At 39.2% G+C, this 20,534-nt stretch overlaps 1 protein-coding gene across 5 annotated transcripts in view; it reads right to left on the minus strand.

Annotated features, from left to right (window-relative positions):
• Positions 1-20,534, minus strand: part of DCX (doublecortin) — a 119,198-nt gene that overhangs the window by 14,696 nt on the left and 83,968 nt on the right. For all 5 annotated transcript variants that reach the window (XM_025373040.1, XM_025373039.1, XM_025373041.1 and 2 more), the window contains exon 6: positions 4,696-4,790. In XM_025373040.1, the coding sequence (XP_025228825.1) occupies positions 4,696-4,790 (95 nt within the window). The remainder of the gene's footprint in view (positions 1-4,695; positions 4,791-20,534) is intronic.

Raw genomic sequence — 20,534 nt, forward strand, 5'->3', positions numbered from 1 at the left:
TATTTTTTTCTGTAGTTACCCCAAAGCAAAAGAAATGGTACACACATTGCCAAGTTAGTGAACTCCCTGGGTATTTTTCAGGTAGTACAAAAGTACCTTTTAATAATATGGAGGCCACCTTGAGTCCCAGCACACTGAACCACCGGGCTTTAGCATTATTCATGCAACAGATACTTCAGTGGAGTTGCTTGGTTGATGGAAAAAATTATCTGAGAAGATTGTTCCAGAACTTTATCTCAGAGGAAGCGGGGATAAGGCCCGAGGGTAGAATCCTGAAGAGATTTCACTTGTAGCTGCTGTGAGACTCCAAATTAATGGCATGAGATGCAGGCGATGGAGAGAATTCATAGAACTAGGCCTAATTATGAACTTCTGAACACTGTATCTCCATCAAATCATTTCGTATTCAAAATGTATTTTCTTGTATGGGTAGAACAGTGTTCAGGAAAAGGAATTATCTCAACATTCTGTTGTTGTTGACTGATATGTAGAAATACAGAAACACACATATTGCTTAGCAATACAAATAATTTGCACCTGAAATTCATTTGCTTAGTCCCTTGGAGCCCTACAGAACAAAATGTTCGTAACAAATACAGCTGTGCTGGCGATACTATTGTGTTAGAGAAAACAAAATGTTGGTCTCTGGTCCAAGGAGCTTATAGTCCAAAGGAAGTCAGGGAGGAGTTTTGAGAAACCTGGCTTCTAGTTTGGTTTTTCTATTTCCCAAACGTGCCCTGCAATTTTATGATGGTGTGATTTTGTTTCTTGCTGATTTTTTTAAAGCTGGCATGCCTGTTCTCTTCACCAGCCACTTAAATGTTACCTCTGTGAAAAGCTTTCCCCATCTCCCACTCTCTCCCAGTAGGATGTCTTTCCCACCCTCCTTTGTGCTCATGCAGTCCTTTCGTTAGCTCTTGATCATACTACCCAAAGCCACTTATATAAGAGTTAGTTGCATTCTGTGATTTAAGGGTCAGGACCCTACTTTATTCATCAAAGGGCCTCTCCAAGCACATACAAGAGGACAAAAGAAGTCTGGAAGCAGAGGAAAGTGCATATTTAAATAACGTTATTTATATTTTCAAATACTATGTTGAATATAGTTCCCTCTAGTCTCTAGACAACTGCATACAAAATGCCTCTAAATTTCAAGCCATTGGTGCAATCACTGATCTGAAATTTTAAAAATTAAATAAATGAAAGAGTTTCCTTATCCTTCTAGTTTTTTTTGAAAATCTTTACTACATATATCTCCAAAGGGATCCTTAATAAATTTTTGTTGAATCATACTGGGACTGTCTTTCCTCTGCACCTCTTTTTTTCTCATCCGTAAAAGGGAAATGCTATCTGCCCTGTCTCTTTCACAGGGATATCATAAGAGTAAATGAGAAAATGGCTGTGCAATAGAAAAAAAAGCAGTATGAAAATGCAAAATGTTGTTCTCATTAACTATCCAAGGATTTACTTTGTGTCCACATTGTAACACTTGAGTATGCGGACTTTGGCTAACCCCATTGCAGCTGCATTAAAGAAGATTCTCCATGAAGTGCTTAAGAGAAGAAGCCAAGAAGCTGATTACAGCTTAGGGCCCCGCCACAGCCATCAAAAGTTACCAAAGGGATGCTGGGACTTCAAGATTTTTCCAATTGTGCAGGAGGAAAGTCATGGCCTCAGCCATCTGCTTCCTGTCTGCATCATGACTCACACCTTTCAGGTCCACTTGGACAGAAGTTTAGATGAGATCTGCTCAGACCTGCTGCCCAGAGACTTGATGGTACTAAGGTTCAGGTAGCTGTGTGAAAGGAGGAGCATGAATCTAGGACCTGAGATCCAGGGGGACTGAGACAGGATCACAAGCTTTTTATCTTATTCAGAAAAACCAGTTCAATCTTCATTACTGGTGGTGTAAGCATGACACTATTGCTTCTTGATAGGATGCACTGAGAGAATACAACATCACTCCTATGATATTCCTGCCCCAAATTCAGAATCTGAATCTAATCACAAGGAAACATCAGACAAGCCCAAATTGAAAGGCATTCTATCAAATAACTGGCCTGTACCCTTTATTTCTACAATATACTGTACTGAGAGATAGAGAGTCTCAGGGACTTTTCCAGATTAAAGAAGACTAAAGGGACATGAGAACTTGCAACATGTGATTCTAGATTGGATTTTGGACCAGAAAAAAAAAAAAATTATTAAAGCAATTGATAAAGTTTGAATATGGACTGTAGAGTATATAATAGTATTGTGCCAGTGTTAAATTTCCTAATTTTGATGATTGCACTATGGTTATGAAAGAAAAAGTCCTTGTTCTTAGGAACTACATACTGACATATTGAGGGGTAAAGGGGCATAATGTTTGCCCATGATGTTAATCTCAAATGGTTCAGAAAAAATAACATGTACTATATGTATTTATTTGTGTATGTGTCTATATATACACACACACACACACACATATATATATATATATAGAGAGAGAGAGAGAGGGGGAGAACATAAAAAATAAGTAGATGAGGCAAAATATAAACAACTAGTGAATCCCTGTAAAGAGATATATAAGTTGTTTATTATTTTTGCAACTCTTCTGTAAGTTTGAAACGATATAAAAATAAAGAGCTTTAAAAATAGTGAGAATTATACCAAATTTAAATGTTTACTTTATTTAAAAGCTTGCTCTAGAAAATGATATAATGTATTACTTAACATTTGCTTGCTTAACTGTCTTTAAAAAGAGTAATTTTAAAAATAAAATGAAACACTGAAAATTCCACAGTTAAGAAAACAGTGAAGCTCTGACAATGCAGCCACCTGTGAGCTTGTTCTAGTCTTCAATGGTTAGAATTGAGTCAGTAAACAAACAAGCCATAAGTGCCTGCAAGCCCAGCCAGGAAAAATAGTTTAACAATGCAAACAACTCACCTTGGTGGGCTTATGGATGATGGGTCCTCAGCGTAAATGACCTGAACATGTCAGTTGAAAAACTGAATAACTCGAGTGTGCAGAACGAATGTCCAAGCTGCCTTCACACTTTAGGGAAGGTACCGATGGAAAGTGCTAGGGTAAATCATGCCTCCCAAAAGGAAGGTAGGAGCAGAAAGGCATATAGGAGGTGCTGTGTGGACAGTGGAACAACAGAAGTAGTCTGTTCCCATTTTGGCATGTCCATATTTACAAGCTTTGCTGCTCAGCAAAGAATAACTAAAAGCCAACTGTAAAAACTATTTTCATCCATCTCATAATCTCTAGGTAACACTGGTTACACAGAGTTCAGTAAATACTTCTTTGATGAAATGAAATAGCTCAACAGGACAATCAGAAAGTTCTGGAAGGTTCAATAGCAGAAGTTAAAGGGGCCATTAAAGCAACGGAACAGACATTAGAAATTGTGGGGCACGCAGTAGCCAGATTAGCCAGGAAATTAAAAGACTGATATAGAAAAAAGAAAATGAAAATGGATGACGGGCAGTGGTGTGCTGTTAACTGTTTAGCAACTGACTGTGAGAAAAAAACAACCTTGACTTATAGTATTTGTTAATGTCCATGGTGTACATATTCCCACCATGGCCAAATTCAAGTTACAAATATGATGTCACTCAATACAGAGTTGAGAAGCAATGTACACAATCAGCTCTCACCACCTCGTGTGAGCTGGCTACAGCATACCACTGGTGGTGATTTGGGTACCACTCTTATGGCTAGATATGTTACCCTGGTAAGTAACTTAACCTTTTGGCTCTCAATTTCCTCATCTGTAAAATGTCAAAGATTATTTAGAGAATCAGATAAAACTAAATTATCTCCATCTAAGGTGTCTTCCATCTCTGACCATCTCTGATTCTGTGATGCAGTTAGTCATATTGGTGGCTTTTTGCCTTTTACCATCTCACACCCAGTCTTGTGAGCAGGAAAAAGATTAGAGAAGGCTAGAGGAAGTTGCTCCACAGTATGGTATTCAGAGAATAAGTCACATCAACACTGCCTTAGGTATAAGAAATTCAAGGCAGTGACCACTGCATATTTTCTACACAGAGATTTTTGGGTGAGAATCTGTTTGGATAGTGGGGCTAGGGAATTTATGTGCTCTGTTATTTAATGATATATTTATTTGGAATAGTTTAAGGGGTATACATGGTGGCCAAGGCCAGTGCAATGTGTATATGTGCTCTCTTCCTACACTGCACCAGAATCTGCCTGGTGATAAAGGGTACATAGTGAAAGTAGGAGCTATTCATTTGTTGATGTCCAGTAAATCTAAATGGAGTAGGTAACTCAGTGCAACTTTTTGGGACTGCTATCTTTGTCATTTCCACTGACTGGTGCCTGGTGACATAAAGTGCCCTGAACACCCCCTTTGCTATGTCTCTGAATTGGGGAGACAAGTGCTCAACCCATGTCCCAAAGCAGGGTTTGGTCACCTCATTAGCTTTGGAGACCTTTTGGAAACCCTTTGGAAGAAGTGTTAGAATGTAGCAGGAAATAAATCAGGAACTGGAGGAATAAATAAAAATGACTAGAAGCTTGCTCCCTGCTTGGATTCCCAGAACTTCAAGTTAATGGAGCCAGATGAAGAAAATTTCTGGCCTTAATGTGCTTTTGAGTTGGAATGGAAGAGAAAACCTTCACCGAGCCATTCAGGAAACTCTGAGTGCAAAGAGGTTTAGTAAGGTATAAGAGACATAATACCTTGTGCTTCCGGAGGCTGCCAGGACTGGTGGGCGTAGAGATGGGAGACTGCTTAGACTTGGGGGTAGAGAGCTGGCTGCTGGAGGTTCCGTTTGCTAGCCCAAGGCAAGAGAAAAGGAAGGGATAAAAATCAACAGAATACAAAGGAGCAAGTTATCCTTCCCCTCTGAAGACACTAAGAACATTCAAACAAGATACACAGACAACCAAGTGATGTGGTGAGTAGAACAAAGATGAAAAGAAACACACTCCTCAAAGGGGCAAGAACTGCAGTCCTCAGTTAATTGGATCCCTATGCAGTGCAAGGCCGTCATCCTCCCACCTTTTCCTCCTCAGTGCTTCCCAATCACGGGGGTCTGTTTCTTTTCAAACATTTTTCGTATTCATTCCCAGGTTTGCCCCTAACATCTCTGGGAGGTAGTCTGGGAAGGTACTATTTTGCTTTAATTTTACAGAGGACAAAAGTGAGGCACAGAGAGGTTATGTGCCTTACCTTAAAGAGGAAAAAATATGGGCAATTTGGACCAGTACACATTTCCTTTGGTGGCAGATGATGGGGTAGGCGAAAGACAGCCCTATTGTTAGTCTCTCCCACTTTCTTTTCCTGCTCATGCCCCACCATTGTGCCTTTCCTATCTCATTCTGCATGTGTGAAAGGAACAGGATGTAAGAAAGACAAAATAGACTAGTTAGGAAGAATGAAAGAGAAAGTGGAGGAGAAACAGAAGGTGAAACATTAAAAGAAGCCTCAGGCAGCAGAATGGGCAGAGGAGAAAATCAAAAAAAGAGAGAGTGACAAAGAGATCAGGAATGGAGGAGAAAAGAGACGTGGAAGATGATAAGATATTAAAAGAGAAGGAGGAAGTTGAAACATGGAGAAAGACATAGAGACACATAAAGATCCAAAATGGTAGCCAGAGTCAGGGTTTACCCCCATTTGGCTCCAGCCAAGAAAATGTTGAAAATCAGAGAGTTTCTTTTTAAACATCTTTATATTCTATTGTGTTGTTAAATTGTTTTATATTCCCTTGCTAATGAACTTTTTAATATACAATCATGAAGAAAGAAATGTGGAATATTAGCTTTCAAAGTGGATTCTTGTTCAGACATTTCATACTAAAGTATTTTTTTTAAGTCTTAAGACCTACATTGTTAAACAGAGATATTCTAAAATGTGCTTTAAAAACAAAGGCAAATATCCTGAGGTTGTGTGGAGACTGGGGGATAGGAAGAGAGAGGGGGAGGGAGAAGGAGTGGGGTGGGGAGAGAGAGAATAAATAGAAAATTGAAAATTGAAAACATTAAGCAGAAAGATGGCCTGAGAGTGTTCCTGTTAGTCCCATAGGTAAAGCTTAAACTGCTGTATCATGAATATTTCCTGAGGATATATTCCTTCTGCACCACTTATGGAAATATTTCCCTAGGTTCTGGAACATGCACATCAACTGTAGAGATGGAAGAGACATCAGTGTAGTGGTTGGTAAGTTTATTTAAGTGCAAGTGAGCTGAAAAATGGATACTTAAGCATTCACTGTCTGGCTTATATCCTCATTCATCTCTCACCCACTCATTGAGAAGCCCTCCTCCCTATCGTTCTTTCGTTTAGCCAGTAGCTATGGAGCACTACCTATGAGCCAAGCAAAGTGTTAGACATTGGGGTTTCAGAGAGGACTGTTACTTCCTGGGGGAGGCAGGCAAGAATTCAGTGAAATAAACGCTAAGACATAGCCTTGCATAGGGTATTACTGGAATCCAGATAATAGACTTTGAAATCTGGGGCCTGAAAGACAAACAAGAGAGAGCAACACCTGAGAAATCTTGAAAGATGAATCTGAAATAAGCAAATCAATAAAGACAGAGAGTAGATTAATGGTTTCCAGGGGTTGGAGGAAGGGCAGGAGATTGAAAGTCTGCTATTGGGTACAAGTTTTCTTTGGGGAAGGCAAAGATATTCTGACATTAAATAGTGATGTTGGTTGTACAACTCCATGGCCAAACTAAAACCCACTGAGTTGCATATGTTAAATTAGTAAATTATATGTTATGTAAATTGTATCTCAATAAAGCCCTTAAAAAACGATGAATCAGAGATAGAATCATTCTACCATAACAACACATAGGCAGAGAGGATAGGAAGGGTGTTCTAGGCATTAGAATTGCCAACATCCTTTCATGTTAACAACTCTCAATAATCTAGGCATTGAAGGAACACACTTCAAAATGTTAAGAGTCATCTACAACAAACTCATAGTTAACATCATACTGAATGGGCAAAAGCTGGAAGCATTCCCCTTGAAAACCAGCACAAGACAAGGATGTCCTCTCTCACCATTCCCTTTGTTGTTGTTATTGTTGTTGTTTTTTGAGACGGAGTCTTGCTCTATCACCAGGCTGGAGTGCAGTGGCATGATCTTGGCTCACTGCAACCTCCACCTCCCAGGTTCAAGTGATTCTCCTGCCTCAGCCTCCCAAATAGCTAGGACTACAGGCAGGCGCCACCATGCCCAGCTAATTTTTGTATTTTTAGTAGAGATGGGGTTTCACCATGTTGGCCAGGGTGATCTCAATCTGTTGACCTCATGATCCTCCTGCCTCAGCCTCCCAAAGTGCTGCAATTACAGTCGTGAGCCACTTTGCCTGGTCCCTCTCTCACCACTCTTATTCAACATAGTATTGGAAATTCTGGCCAGAGCAATCAGTCAAGACAAATAAATAAAAGGCATCCAAATAGGAAGAGAGGAAGTCAAACCATCTCTATAGGTGACATGATTCTATATCTAGAAAACCCCATAGTATCTGCCCCAAAACTCCATGATCTGATAAACAATGTCAGCAAAGTCTCAAGATACAAAATCAAGGCACAAACATCACTAGCCTTCCTAGACACCAACAACAGCCAAGCTGAGAGCCAAATCAGGAATGCAATCCCATTCATATTTGTTAGAGACAGAATAAAATACCTGGGAATACAGCTAACTAGGGAGATGAAAGATCTCTACAATGAGAATTACAAAACACTTCTCAAAGAAATCAGAGAAGACATAAACAAATGGAAAAACATTCTATGCTCATGGATAGTAAGAATCAATATCATTAAAATGGCCATACTGCCCAAAACAATGTACAGATTCAATGTTATTCCTATCAAACTACCAATGACATTCTTCACAGAACTAGGAAAAACTATTTTAAAATTCATATGGAACCAAAAAAATAGCTCAAATAACCAAGGAAACTATAAGCAAAAAGAACAAAGCTGGAGGCATCACATTACCTGACTAAACTATACCACAGGGCTACAGTAACCAAAACAGCACAGTATTGGTACAAAAACAGACACACAGACCAATGGAATAGAACAGAGAGCCTGGAAATAAGGCCACACACCTACAACCATCTGATCGTTGACAAAAATAAGCAATAGGGAAAGGACTCCCTATTCAATAAATGGTGCTGGGATAACTGGCTAGCAATATGCAGAAGATTGAATCTGGGCCCTTTCCTTACACCATGTACAAAAATTAATTCAAGGTGGATCAAAGACTTAAATGAAAAACCCTGGAAGACAACCTAGGCAATACCATTCAGCACATAGGACTTGTCAAAGATTTAATAATAAAGATATCAAAAGCAATTTCAAAAAAAAAGCAAAAATTGACAAACAGGATCTAATTAAACTAAAGAGCTTCTGCACAGTGAAAGAAACTATCAACAGAGTGAACAGACAACCTACAGAATGGTAGAAAATACTTGCAAACTATGCATCTTACGAAGGTCTAATATCCATCATCTATAAGGAACTTAAGCAAATTTACAGGAAACAAACAAACAATCCCATTAAAAAGTGGGCAAAGGGCATGAACAGGCAGATACTTTTCAAAAGAAGACATTCATGTAGCCAACAAGCATATGAAAACATGCTCCACATCACTAATCATTAGAGAAACTCAAATCAAAACCACAATGAGATACCATCTCACACCAGTCAGAATGGCTATTAATAAAAAGTTGGCCGGGCATGGTGGCTCATGCCTGTAATCCCAGCACTTTGGGAGGCTGAGGCGGGCTGATCACGAGGTCAGGAGTTCGAGGCCATCCTGGCCAATGTGGTGAAACCCTGTCTCTACTAAAAATACAAAAATTAGCTGAGTGTGGTGCCATGTGCCTGTAATCCCAGCTACTTGGGAGGCTGAGGCAGGAGAATTGCTTGAACCAGGGAGGTGGAGGTTGCAGTGAGCTGAGATCATGATACTATACTCCAGTCTGGGTGACAGAGTGAGACTTGGTCTCAAAAAAAAAAAAAAAAAAAAAAAGTCAAAAAATAACATGCTGGCAAGGTTGTAGAGAAAAGGGAATGCTTATGCACTGATAGTGGGAATGTAAATTACTTCAACCATTTTGAAAAGCAGTGTGGTGATTCCTCAAAGAACGTAAAACAGAATTACCATTTGACCCAGCAATCTTATTATTGGGTATACACCCCAAGGAATATAAATCATTCTACCATAACAACACATGCATGTGTATAATCATTGCAGTACTATTCACAATAGCAAAGACATGGAATCAACCTAAATTCCCATCAATGATAGACTGGATAATGAAAATGTGGTGCATATATACCACAGAAAACTATGCAGCCATGAAAAAGAACAAGATTATGTACTTTGCAGTACCATGGATGAAGCTGGAGGCCATTATCCTTAGCAAACTAACACAGGAACAGAAAACCAAATATCTAATTTCATACTTGTAAGTGGGAGCTAAATGATGAGAACACATGGACACAAAGAGGGGAACAACAGTCAATGAGGCCTAGTTGAGGGTAGAGGGTGGAAGGAGGGAGAGGATCAGAAAAGCTACCTATTAGGTACTATGCTTATTACCTGGTTAACAAAATAATCTCCACACCAAACTCCCATGACAGGCAGTTTACCTATATAACACACCTGCACATGTATCCCTGAACCTAAAAAAAAAGTTTAAAAAAATTGCACCAGCAGGAACAAAGACATGAATGTGTGAGAGAATACATTATGATAACAGAAGTGCAAGTAACTCATAATGGCTGAAGCACAGGGTGCCAGCAGGGAGTTTCAGGAGATGAGGCTGGAGACAGAGGATAAGGGTCAGCCCCTGGCAGCCTTTTTGTGTAGCCTATTAAGAAGTTTGCATTTGGTTTCTGAAGGAGAGTCACAGAAGAATTTTAAGCTGAAAGTGATATCAAATTTGCATTTTAAAGCTCCAGCTACTGTGGTTGGTTAAGACAGAGGGCTGAGTGGGAAGGGGTAGGGTAGAAGCAAAGAGGTTGGTTAGAAGACATTGCACTAATCCAGGTAAGGGGTGATGATGGTTCACTAAGGCCACGGGGGAGGGAGAGAATGAATACCATGGTAGATAGGGACCTAGAGGCCAGATAAGCATAGAGTATTGTGTTTACATACCATATAAACCACTCAAAGAACATGACCTGTGCCAAACAGCACCAAGAATGCGGGCACTAGACTTTGTCAAGGCACTAGGCTTTTTTGTGAATAACAAATGCACTTTGGAAAAGGCAAGAGGCTGTGGAGTCACAAAGCAGTGAATTACTCTTTGTCAGAAATGAAGGAGTTAATAGTTGAAAGAGTTAATGGACCACCTATAGTGCCTGAGGGCTTCCCCAGCAGGACCTGACCCATAGCACTCAAGGTAAGAAGCAATCTTGGAGACCTATATGAGCTGACACAATAGAACTCTTCCAAAAGAGCTGCGACCTCAGCCATAAAGTCTGACAGTAGTGGGCAACCCCATTAAGTTCTCCTCTGGCATTTTTTTTTTACATGATTGCCATATACTTCACAGATTCTAGTGTCCCAGTATTTGTTAGCCAAGCTATAAAGGGATGGTTGCTATACCCTCAATATTAGAACTGTCTTTTTTACCTACACACTTATCTAGCTGAAAATGAGTCCACTGGTCTTGCCAAAGTGTGGAAAATTGTTAAGCACAAGCATGTGTCCATGTGAGTCAGTTTCTATTTATTGGTTACAGAACTGAATGCATAGGCTCTTCAGCAACTTCCAGGTCTTTTGTCAGTATTCTCTGAAACATTTTCACTCAGTAACTTTAGGGGCAGTACATAAGTACATATTCCATATATGCCTCTCTATATATTCTCTGCATATGTGTACATTTATATATGTTCCCAATTCTCCACCCATTCCTCTCCCTTTTAAAATTAAGAATTAATCTTAAGCTGTCTATAAATAAAGGACTTAATTTTGTCATCAACATTCAACAAGCATTTTGGAAATCAGCTTTTAATAATTTAACTACCATTCACTGCATTGTTGTAAAAATACAGACACTTTCTCAGACGTTCCCAGAGTTCCCTGATAGAACGAAATCCAAAAGTGGACATAGAGAAATTAAGTAATGTAGACTTGCACAGTTAAATGTAGATTCATTACAAGCTGAAGGAGGCCCTACATTTACAGACTAGATAAAATGTATCCAAAGGCACACTTTGTCTATGGATTCTGTGGGACAAAAATCTGGAAAGGTGCCATTTGACATGGATTCTAGAGCCAGTTCACATAAATGTCAAGTAAAAGAGGCAGCAGGAAATAATACAAATAGGGTCGGATGAACTTTGTGTGCTTGGATTGGTAAATCCATGTAGATCCACATTTCATTTTAAGAGTGGCTGGAAATGGCACCACTGTTTGATATTCCTCATTTTCCTTTATTCTTCTTTACTAACCATCCTTAGCTCTTGTCTTTGAGCTTCCATTTCTAAGTGGGAATTAGGAAATGCCTTGGTGGATCTTCTCCATCTTTAACTTGTCTCTCTTTCTCATTTCCCTTCTCAGAACCACAGCATTGTCTCACTGTTCTGACCTTTTATTTATACATGGCCCAAATTCTCTCATCTCTTTCAACTCTTGTATAGTCCATTTTTCCCCTTGGCAACAAGGGGCATCAAAAACTTTTCTATCTCCTAGGCCACCTTTTCAATCTTATCAACAAAAATAGGATAAAAATTACTCTTTATTGAGTGTCTGTGATGGGTCAGGCACTCTTCTTTCTTCCTTTCTTTCTTTCTTTCTCTCTCTCTCTCTCTCTCTCACACACACACACACACAAACACATGTTCCAGCTAGGGGTAGCAAATACAGGATCTGAATGTAAGTTTCTTTGATTCCAAAGCCTATATGGTTTTTTTGTTTTTGCTAACATAGGCTCTTAAAAAACAAAACAAAACAAAACAAACAAACAAACAAAAAACCTAATTGCTTCTGAAATTCCTTCCTATGAGGAGGGTGAAAGTTGTGGCCGAGAAAAGAGAAAGTAATGAAAAAAGACAGACACCAGAGTTGACACCCATCTTCGGGGCTTCTATCCTATTCGGTCTGGTTTAGATTTAGAAAGTGGTTAGCAAGAGCTTTCTTTCATTCACCGAACCAGTTGGGTATCATATATTGTGTCATGAAACAATAGCAGACAGAGCATTTAGCATGACACGTAACTACCCTCATGTTACAAAGTTCTCCGGGAAGATAGTATCTATGCCCTGTCTGTCAACCCTCTCAGTTGGTGCCCTTCAGCTACGCAGCACAATTGCCAAGCTTGGTCCTGCAGTCTTGGTTCACTGGCTCCTCTGAATGATTATGCCTGTTCTTGTCTTTGTACTCATCTTTAGCTCCTTGGCTCTGTCTGCCTTTCCTGTCAGAATGGAACAGCACAAGGCCAAACAGGATAGTTGGTAAGGAAACTAGGCTGACTTATCTAGATTTACGGAGATTTAAATATATAGGGAAAAATGGGTTCCTGGGGGATGAGTAATAAGGCCTGTACGTGTGGATCGAGTAGCGAGAGGTTAGTTCCCAAAGAAAAATGAGAAAGTCTAGTTTTTGGTGTGAGTTTTTGGCCAAGGACAAAGTGGGGTCACCAACCAGGCAGAGTTGATGCTAAACTCCCAAACTGCGGATTCCCTTGTCTGGAGGCTGGACCGATTCCTGGAAACTTGGAGGCAACTGAGTACAAGTTGGGCATAAGAGGCCCCAGGTGTAGCAATTATAGAGTTGCCTGGACAGCAAGTTACATGAGTCATTATACTTCCTGGGCTCAAGTTTACATGACCAGAATGGTACAGAAAATAAAGGGACAGCTTGGCATCTACGTTTCTCCCAACCTTTGACCACAGACCAAACCAAGTTAATGCCCATTCACTTAGCCCTGGCTTTTCCTTCCATCCTAAGCCCAACATTTGAGCCCAACTCAAAATCAAGCCTCATGGTTTTTATTTGATGTCATTTTGAAATATTGCTCATTTAAAACAACCCCAGTTTATCAAAAGAGCTATGATAATAATTTCAGAGCCTCTTTTATAATTTCAACTGTTTTTCTGCAGTTATTTTCAGAGCATTTTACCATACATGAACTCAAATTATTCTCCAGATAGCTCTAAGAGATGGTGGCCAGGTATTACTAGTCTCCTTTTAATTAACAAGGATATGGGGGTTCAGAGAGGGTATGACTTGCATAAATGGTATACACTCTGCCCCTCCTCAATGGATGGTGGCTTCTGGACTTGCTCACAGATTCTATTTCAAAATTTCCTTAAAGTTAGCACATCACATACCTCCCACTGTGAACTTCTAGTAATTCATTTTCTGTCTTGTGTTCTGTAACTCCCTAATGCCTTGCAGAGGGAGATCTCAACACACAATTCTGCCACTTCCTCATTTTTCTCATACTGAGATGCTCTAAGCTTTTATTCATTCCAGTCCAAAGATACCTTGTTTTCTCCTTACAAATACAGGGAGTTTTTCCTGGAAGGCCATCCAAGTGGATCCAAGGTGGTTTCAACTTACTTCAGAAGAAGGCCAAGAGACAGACCCTGTGGTTTTCACACATACATTCCAAAGAGCCCTTGGGCAGGGTGTGTGGACTGCTTTGGCTAATTGTTTCTGCTCAATGGAAAAGCCTTTGTCCCTCTCCCTAGACCCATCCATTAGGGAAGCAAGAACTGAGAGCCTGGGAATAGTTCTTCAATGATTTGATCATAGGGTTTGCTCTCAAGCCAAATTCAATTGTAGGTTGTGAGACACTGTAACTTCAGAAGATGGAATTTGAATTTTAAATCTATTTCCTACAGAATCTTGGACAGCATGAAGTTATGAATCCTTTAAATAAGGGGGAGAAGTAAGAGTCTTCCTTGTTACAAAACAAATGTATATACCCAATCCTGCAATATTTTGACACAGATGAGTTTCCCTCAAGAAGAGGACATCTGTAGGGGGGCTGATGGAAGTGCCAGAATTGTTTTCTCAGGGTTGACAATGCTGTCAACATTTATTTCCTACTGAGAAACAGAACATGTTTCTGGTGGAGCTAGCCTGTTGTCAATGCTGACTGCTGGTTTTCCTGGTGCAGGGACTAGGACAAACTGCATTGTTCTTAATTTGTAAAAAGAACGCAGACTTTGGAATCAGCCAAAGTTTTAAATCCTGGCTTAGCCATTTCCTAGATTTGTGATCCTGGGGCTAACTTAACCTCTCTGAGTCTCAGTTTCCCCATCTGTAATATTTGAATAATAATATCTCAATTGTTGCTGTTTTGATGACTACATGGCAGACTATACACAAAGTGCTTAGCCAAGTATCTGCCACATAGAAAAGGGTTCAATAAATTGTACTTTCTATCAATATTACTACCACCACTACTAGCATTGAGTAAGTATTCAATTCATAGGCACTGAGTTAGGAAATCCTATTCCACAAGAGATGAGATATCAGTCTATGTAGGCTGAGGGCTAATTCTTTGGCTAGTTGGTCAAGTATCAGATAACTGAAGCTTTCCTTAGGTGAAGCCTACTATTTCTGTTTTATGTTTGTTTGTTTGTTTTGCTTCTTTTTTTTTTCTTTTTGCATTTTACTGCTGTGCTCCCCAAAGCAAAATGATTGGCCCTATCCTGTTCTCTCTTTTTACCCTCTCAGCATTATTACGGCAGGGGAAGGTGTGTTGGTCAATGAACAGTGTGGAGCCACTAAAAATTTTGGAGCAGGGAAGTAGCACAATGAAAATGGTGTTTTAGGATGAGAAATGTGGTGGCACCACACCACATGGATAAGTGGACAGAGATTTGAAGCAGAAATATTGCTAAGAAGTCTGTGAAATAATCAAGACATCAGGTCATAAGAGAAAGGAAGGGACTGCTGCGCGAGTCACATGGAGATGGTTCACATGTCCAACAATGATTACAATAGCACACAGTGGGTATGCAGGATTAATGAGTGGGAAGTCAAAAATAGCACCAGGGTGTTGAACCTGGGAAGGATGATAATTGTATTTTCAGACAAAGAGATGGGAGGTGGAAATGCTTTTGATTTTTAGATAGCTTGTATTTGTCACATATAAGCCATATACACAGGATTGTTTAGTAGGCATTATGGGTCTGACATCCAGAAGGAAGATTGGGGCTGGAGAGGTAGATTTAAGAGCCTCCTCCCTGTACCCTGATAAGCCATATTCATCACCACCTCTGCCCCTTTGTTCATTTTTCCCCGCCAGCCAGAAGTATCCATCTCCTTATCAACTTATATATAACCCTCCTTCAAGTTCCAGTTCTCCCAGGAATTTCTCCCTTAGCACTCTAGTCCCTAATGAGCTCTCTCCCATGAACTCCAATAGTTCCAATAATACTTACTACCAGTATCTATTATGCATTTTGCATTTAAATAAGTTATTACCATTAACATGGCATTAATGGTTCAGTGGTTAAAATTGTGGACTGTGCAGTCAGATTGCTTGGGTTTAAATCCAGTTCTATCATCTTACTAGCTGTGTGATCTTGGGCAGGTCACTAAACTTTTGTATGCCTCAGTTTCTTCATCTGCAAAATGGGGATAATAGTAATTGCCTCACAAGGTTGTTGTAAAGATTAAATTAGTTAATACATGTAAAGCGATTAGAACAGTTGCCTGACACATAATAGGAGCTATATAAGTATTTGTAAATATATTTTTAAAATTTACATGTATACTGGTTACCCAAATAAATCATAAATTTCTTAGTCGCAGGGAATTCATCTTAACATCCTTTTTCTTCATAGCACCTAGCACTACTAAATACTTTACAGGAGTACTTTGCTCATTCAGTTGTGTGTAAACACAAGTCCCAAGCCAAGTCTGGCTGATAGGACTCCTGTTGTAGGGAGATATCACCATATACCATGCACTATGGGGTGCTCACTGGCACCCAACATACTGCTTGCTCCAATCATTTTCTAAGCAGGTTTTAGAAAAAATCAGATTGGGGGAGGAACCAGGGAAGTTTTTCTCTTCCCACAGCTCTGTCAAGGACACCACTTCTCTTTGAAGTTGCCAGTAGGGGAGCTAGGGGAGCTGAAGGAATGTCTAAGCTGTCTTGTTTCAGTGCTCTGTAGCACTGAAAGGCACCTAATTACTTGTGGGACTTTGCTCAAAGCTGCACAAAGAAAATGACGCAAATACCAACCCACCCCTTGCCTTTCCACCTCCCTAGCCTGGAGATGGGAGAAGGGTAAAGGAAGCCAAGAAGCAGGGACCATCTAACATAGACCTTTGCATTCACCAGACAGGACATCCCATATACTACTGTATGTCAGTGGGACACTGCAAATAATGCTTGCTGGGAAGTCAGGAGAGCGGCGTTCTGGCTCTTGGGTGCTAAGTAGTGTGTGATATTGGGAAGATCCCAAGATCCTAAACTTTGTGTCTTAGTTCCCCAATCTAAAAAAAAAAAAAAAAGAAAAGAAAAGAAAAAAAAGAGATAATTATCCATTTCCAACTTAATTCATACTACAATTATGAGGAACAACTGAGGTAATAGATTCGGAAATATTTTGCAAAGTGCATAGCATCTAATTCATGTAAAAAGACCATTATCATGAATCTCTCTTAGCTAGAGAAGAAAGGTATTCTTGTGCTGTTTAAAACAGTAGCCAATAGTCACATGACTGTTGAACATTTGAAGTGTGGCTAGTCAGAACTGAGATATGTTGTAAGTGTAAAATACAACTCAATTTCAAAGAATGTATAATTTCTTACATTAATTATATGTTAATAATATATTGAATGTATCATTAAATGAAACGTAAAAATTAATTTTGCCCATTTTTTAACTTTTTAAGATGTGGCTACTAGAAAATGTAAATCATATACATGATTTACATTTATGACTCACATTCTGTTGAGCAGAGCTGGTCTAGACAGTCACTTTCAGGAAGGTCAGAATGGCCAAGTCCCTCTATCTTAGGCAACCCAAAGCAGCCTACTAGGTTCAGAAAAGAAGGATCCTGGGATACAGGTCTCTCATGAACCCTGCTGTTTTGTGTCCCTTGACCTCCCCTTCTAAAGGCTGTATATTTTGTTAGAGAAGGCTTTCTTTCTTATGAGTTTGGGAGTGGGAAAGATCGGACTTTCAGAAATAGGTGCACATGAGTTGGGGGAAGGGGAATGGAGAACATTGGATTGCTACAACAATGACTTACTGTTGAAGAATAGCAAACTAATTATCACATTACAATTCTCTCAGCCTACCAGGGTGGGTAATTAGCTTCCTTCGGGGCTCCTTAAAAAAAAGAAAGAAAGAGAAAGATTCCTTCCCAGCAACTAGCTATTTTGTCCTTTTAATTCAATTCAATTCAATTGGGGACAAAGTTACATAAAGGAAAAATTAACACATTAATGGCTGAAATGGAAACAGAGAGAGACATGTCTTTCTTTAGTTCTGAAGCCAGGCTTACCTTTGCTCATCAAAATGGCAAGTCCCGGGTTAATCAAAGTGTGGAACTGCATAAGCTTTTTTCAAATATCCCATAGGAGCCTCCTGGGCTCAGATTTTATCTTTTTACCACAGTTCCATGGCCTGATTTAAAGACAGACATAGCTAATATGATTTGGATTCTAAGAGTCCATCAGTTCTGCCCAGTGAAAATGAGCTCCTTACAGAAATATTATATGGACAACCAAATCCTTACTTAACTTGAGTTTAGGACTTAGCAACAGACATTCCATTTGGGGCAAACTCAATATTGGCAGAAATGAGGATTGAACTTGAAGGGAATAAAGTAGAAGGATTTGATTTATTCATGGGGCAGAACAGGAAAGGGACAACTTAAGGTCTAAAGACTAAGGAATAAAGAATCAAATTATAGCACAAATTACAGACGAAATAGCATCAATTTACTAAACCTCAAGTCAGAACGAACCTAGCTATTAATCGGACCATTAATTGGACCACATAGATATAGATATAGATATCTAGCAAACTTGTTCAAACCAGAATCAAACCTATATATTTTCCAATGAAGCAGAACATCAAAACATTCCTTAAACTGAACCTGAACCCAGCCAATGTTTCATTTGGTTAGAATTCCTGCTAAAGAGGAACACTTTTGGTCTTTCTTTTGTCTTCAAAGGAAGACAATCTTCCATTGGTCTATCTTACATAACCTTTTGTTACTCGGGTTGAATGAAGGTTTATAAATCCATTCACAAGTTCCACATCCAAGACTGACTAACACAGGATGGAAACAGGGTGGTACTACCATGTCCTAGAAACGAACAAAGCCTGTTTGCCCCACCTAACACTATTATCATTTGGTTAAGTGTATTTTAACCTGTATATGTCCCTGGCTAACAGCTAAAAAAATCTTGACATTTTATGAAACAATTGTTCCTTTTTAAATCTCAAATGTCAGTAAGGAGAAATTTATGCCAACTGAAAAGTATGCATTACCTATAGCTTATCATTCTGGTTATCTGCTTTTGTTTCTGTGGGAGCTATTTTACAACTCTGTAAATTGTAAATAACTGATAACAATCGAAAATTATCCTTATCTATAGAGATTCAAATTCTGAATTATCTAACGATGATATCACATCTCAGAGAAGGCAAAAATCTTGCTCATACCACAAAGCCAGGAAGTGGCGTAGCTGGGACTTCTTAGAGAGTCATCTTCCTCTCCTCCTTCATATCTTACCCATCTCCACTTCCCAGCTTGGAATGGTCCTGAGTAAGGTGGAAGTGGAGAGGGGAAAATGGGTATAGCAAATCCAAACCTTAGCTAAGGTACTGTTTTGCCTGAGATCAACTTTGCCCTTACGGAATGTTCACTGAATGGATGCCTTGGACTAGGCTCTGAACAAACTCCCATGAAATGGGCTTGGTTATGTTACAACCCTTCAGGGTTGGAATCATGAGGAGGCTCTACATACATTATCTGAGATGAGCGCAAACATTCTGGCAATTGCCATAAAGATTGTCTAGACTAGGGTTTGACTTCATTTATGTTCATGAACATCAGAATATAAATGAATATTCCAATTCTTTAAACTGAGAACACAATGTTAGATTGGTGGTAGGAAACAGAGGTTATTTGTAATTCTGATATCTGTCAAGCAAATTCCCCTCATACACCCAAATTAGTTACTCTGTTTATCATGTGGGTTGGAATAAATCCTCGTTTCTTTTTTTTTTCTTCCTTTTTTTTTTTTAGTGAAGGAGTTATGAAAAAGCAAGAACAGATCTTGCCTGCCAAAGCCTGGGTTGGGGTCTATTATGTAATAACTCCCTTCAATTTGACAAATATTCATTGAATTCTAATGTATTCCTGTTATATCTCTGCTACCTTAGAGTCAGTGAGGTGCATATTTTGTAGAAGGGAAATTCTGTAGGTGGCATTCTGGAGATCAGTGATTTGACATATATTTAAACTGTGTAGTTATAGTTAGTTGTGTTCACCTGTGCTGGGTAACCAATTGGATGCAGTCTGCAAAGAGAATCTATTTACTTCAAGCTGACACCACCTGAGAATTTCTAACTGATGGGTTATATGGTGGTTTAAAAACAGATCTACAAATTCTTCAACACTCTTTCCTTTAATAAACAGAGTCTGGTTCCTCTCTCTTTGAATATAGGTTGGACTTAGTGACTGCTTCCAATGAATATGATAAAGGAGAAGTGACAGTGCTGGCTATGGAGACTAGATCACAAAAGGTAATACATCTTGTCTTTATTCATTCTCTTGGATCACAAACTAAGGTGGGAGATCTTGCCAACAACCATATTGTAAGTGGATTCTACAGCCCCAGTTGAGCCTTCAGATGACTGCAGCCCCTACCATTATTTTAATGATATCCACATGAGAGACTCTGAGCCAGAACCACCTAGATAAAACACTCTAGAATTTCTTGCCCACCAGAACTGTGAGATTAAAAAAATGGCTTTTTTAAGCCACTAAGTTTTGGGGTAATGAATTTGTTTCACAGCAAGATACAAGTAATACAGGTTAGAAATCCCAGAAATAGCTACTGCTGTTTCTAAGAAATGATTAGTTAAGCAATTATTGCCAGACTTTATTAATCTTGATCAAGTGTTTTAAAGTGTATTTTTTTGCAAGTCTCTGCTTAAAAACTGTCCAACTTTATTGTCAGCCCAAGTGTTAAAACCTAGGTCTTTGTAGTTTTAACAATATGAATTTGCTTAGATATAGATTTATGTGCTCTTCTGTACATTTGAACAAGATAGCATCAAGGCACATGTATTTTTTATTTCTCCAGCAAACATTATCTAAATGCTTGATTGGTCTCTAGCACCATGTTGGGTAAAATAGGTACTGTTGTGCATCTATTTATTCACAAATATTACTGGAGCATCTACTAGGGGCCAGGCACTGTGCTCTGCACTAATGATATGAAAATGAACCTACCACATTACCTTTGAGGGGCTCAGCATTTAATTGGGGAAGTAGACAGGTAAACACATACTTTACAACACAGTGTGGTGAATATTACCCCAAAGATATGAAT

The sequence above is a fragment of the Theropithecus gelada genome, chromosome X, assembly GCF_003255815.1.
Source record: "Theropithecus gelada isolate Dixy chromosome X, Tgel_1.0, whole genome shotgun sequence".
Classification (NCBI taxonomy): Eukaryota; Metazoa; Chordata; class Mammalia; order Primates; family Cercopithecidae; genus Theropithecus; species Theropithecus gelada.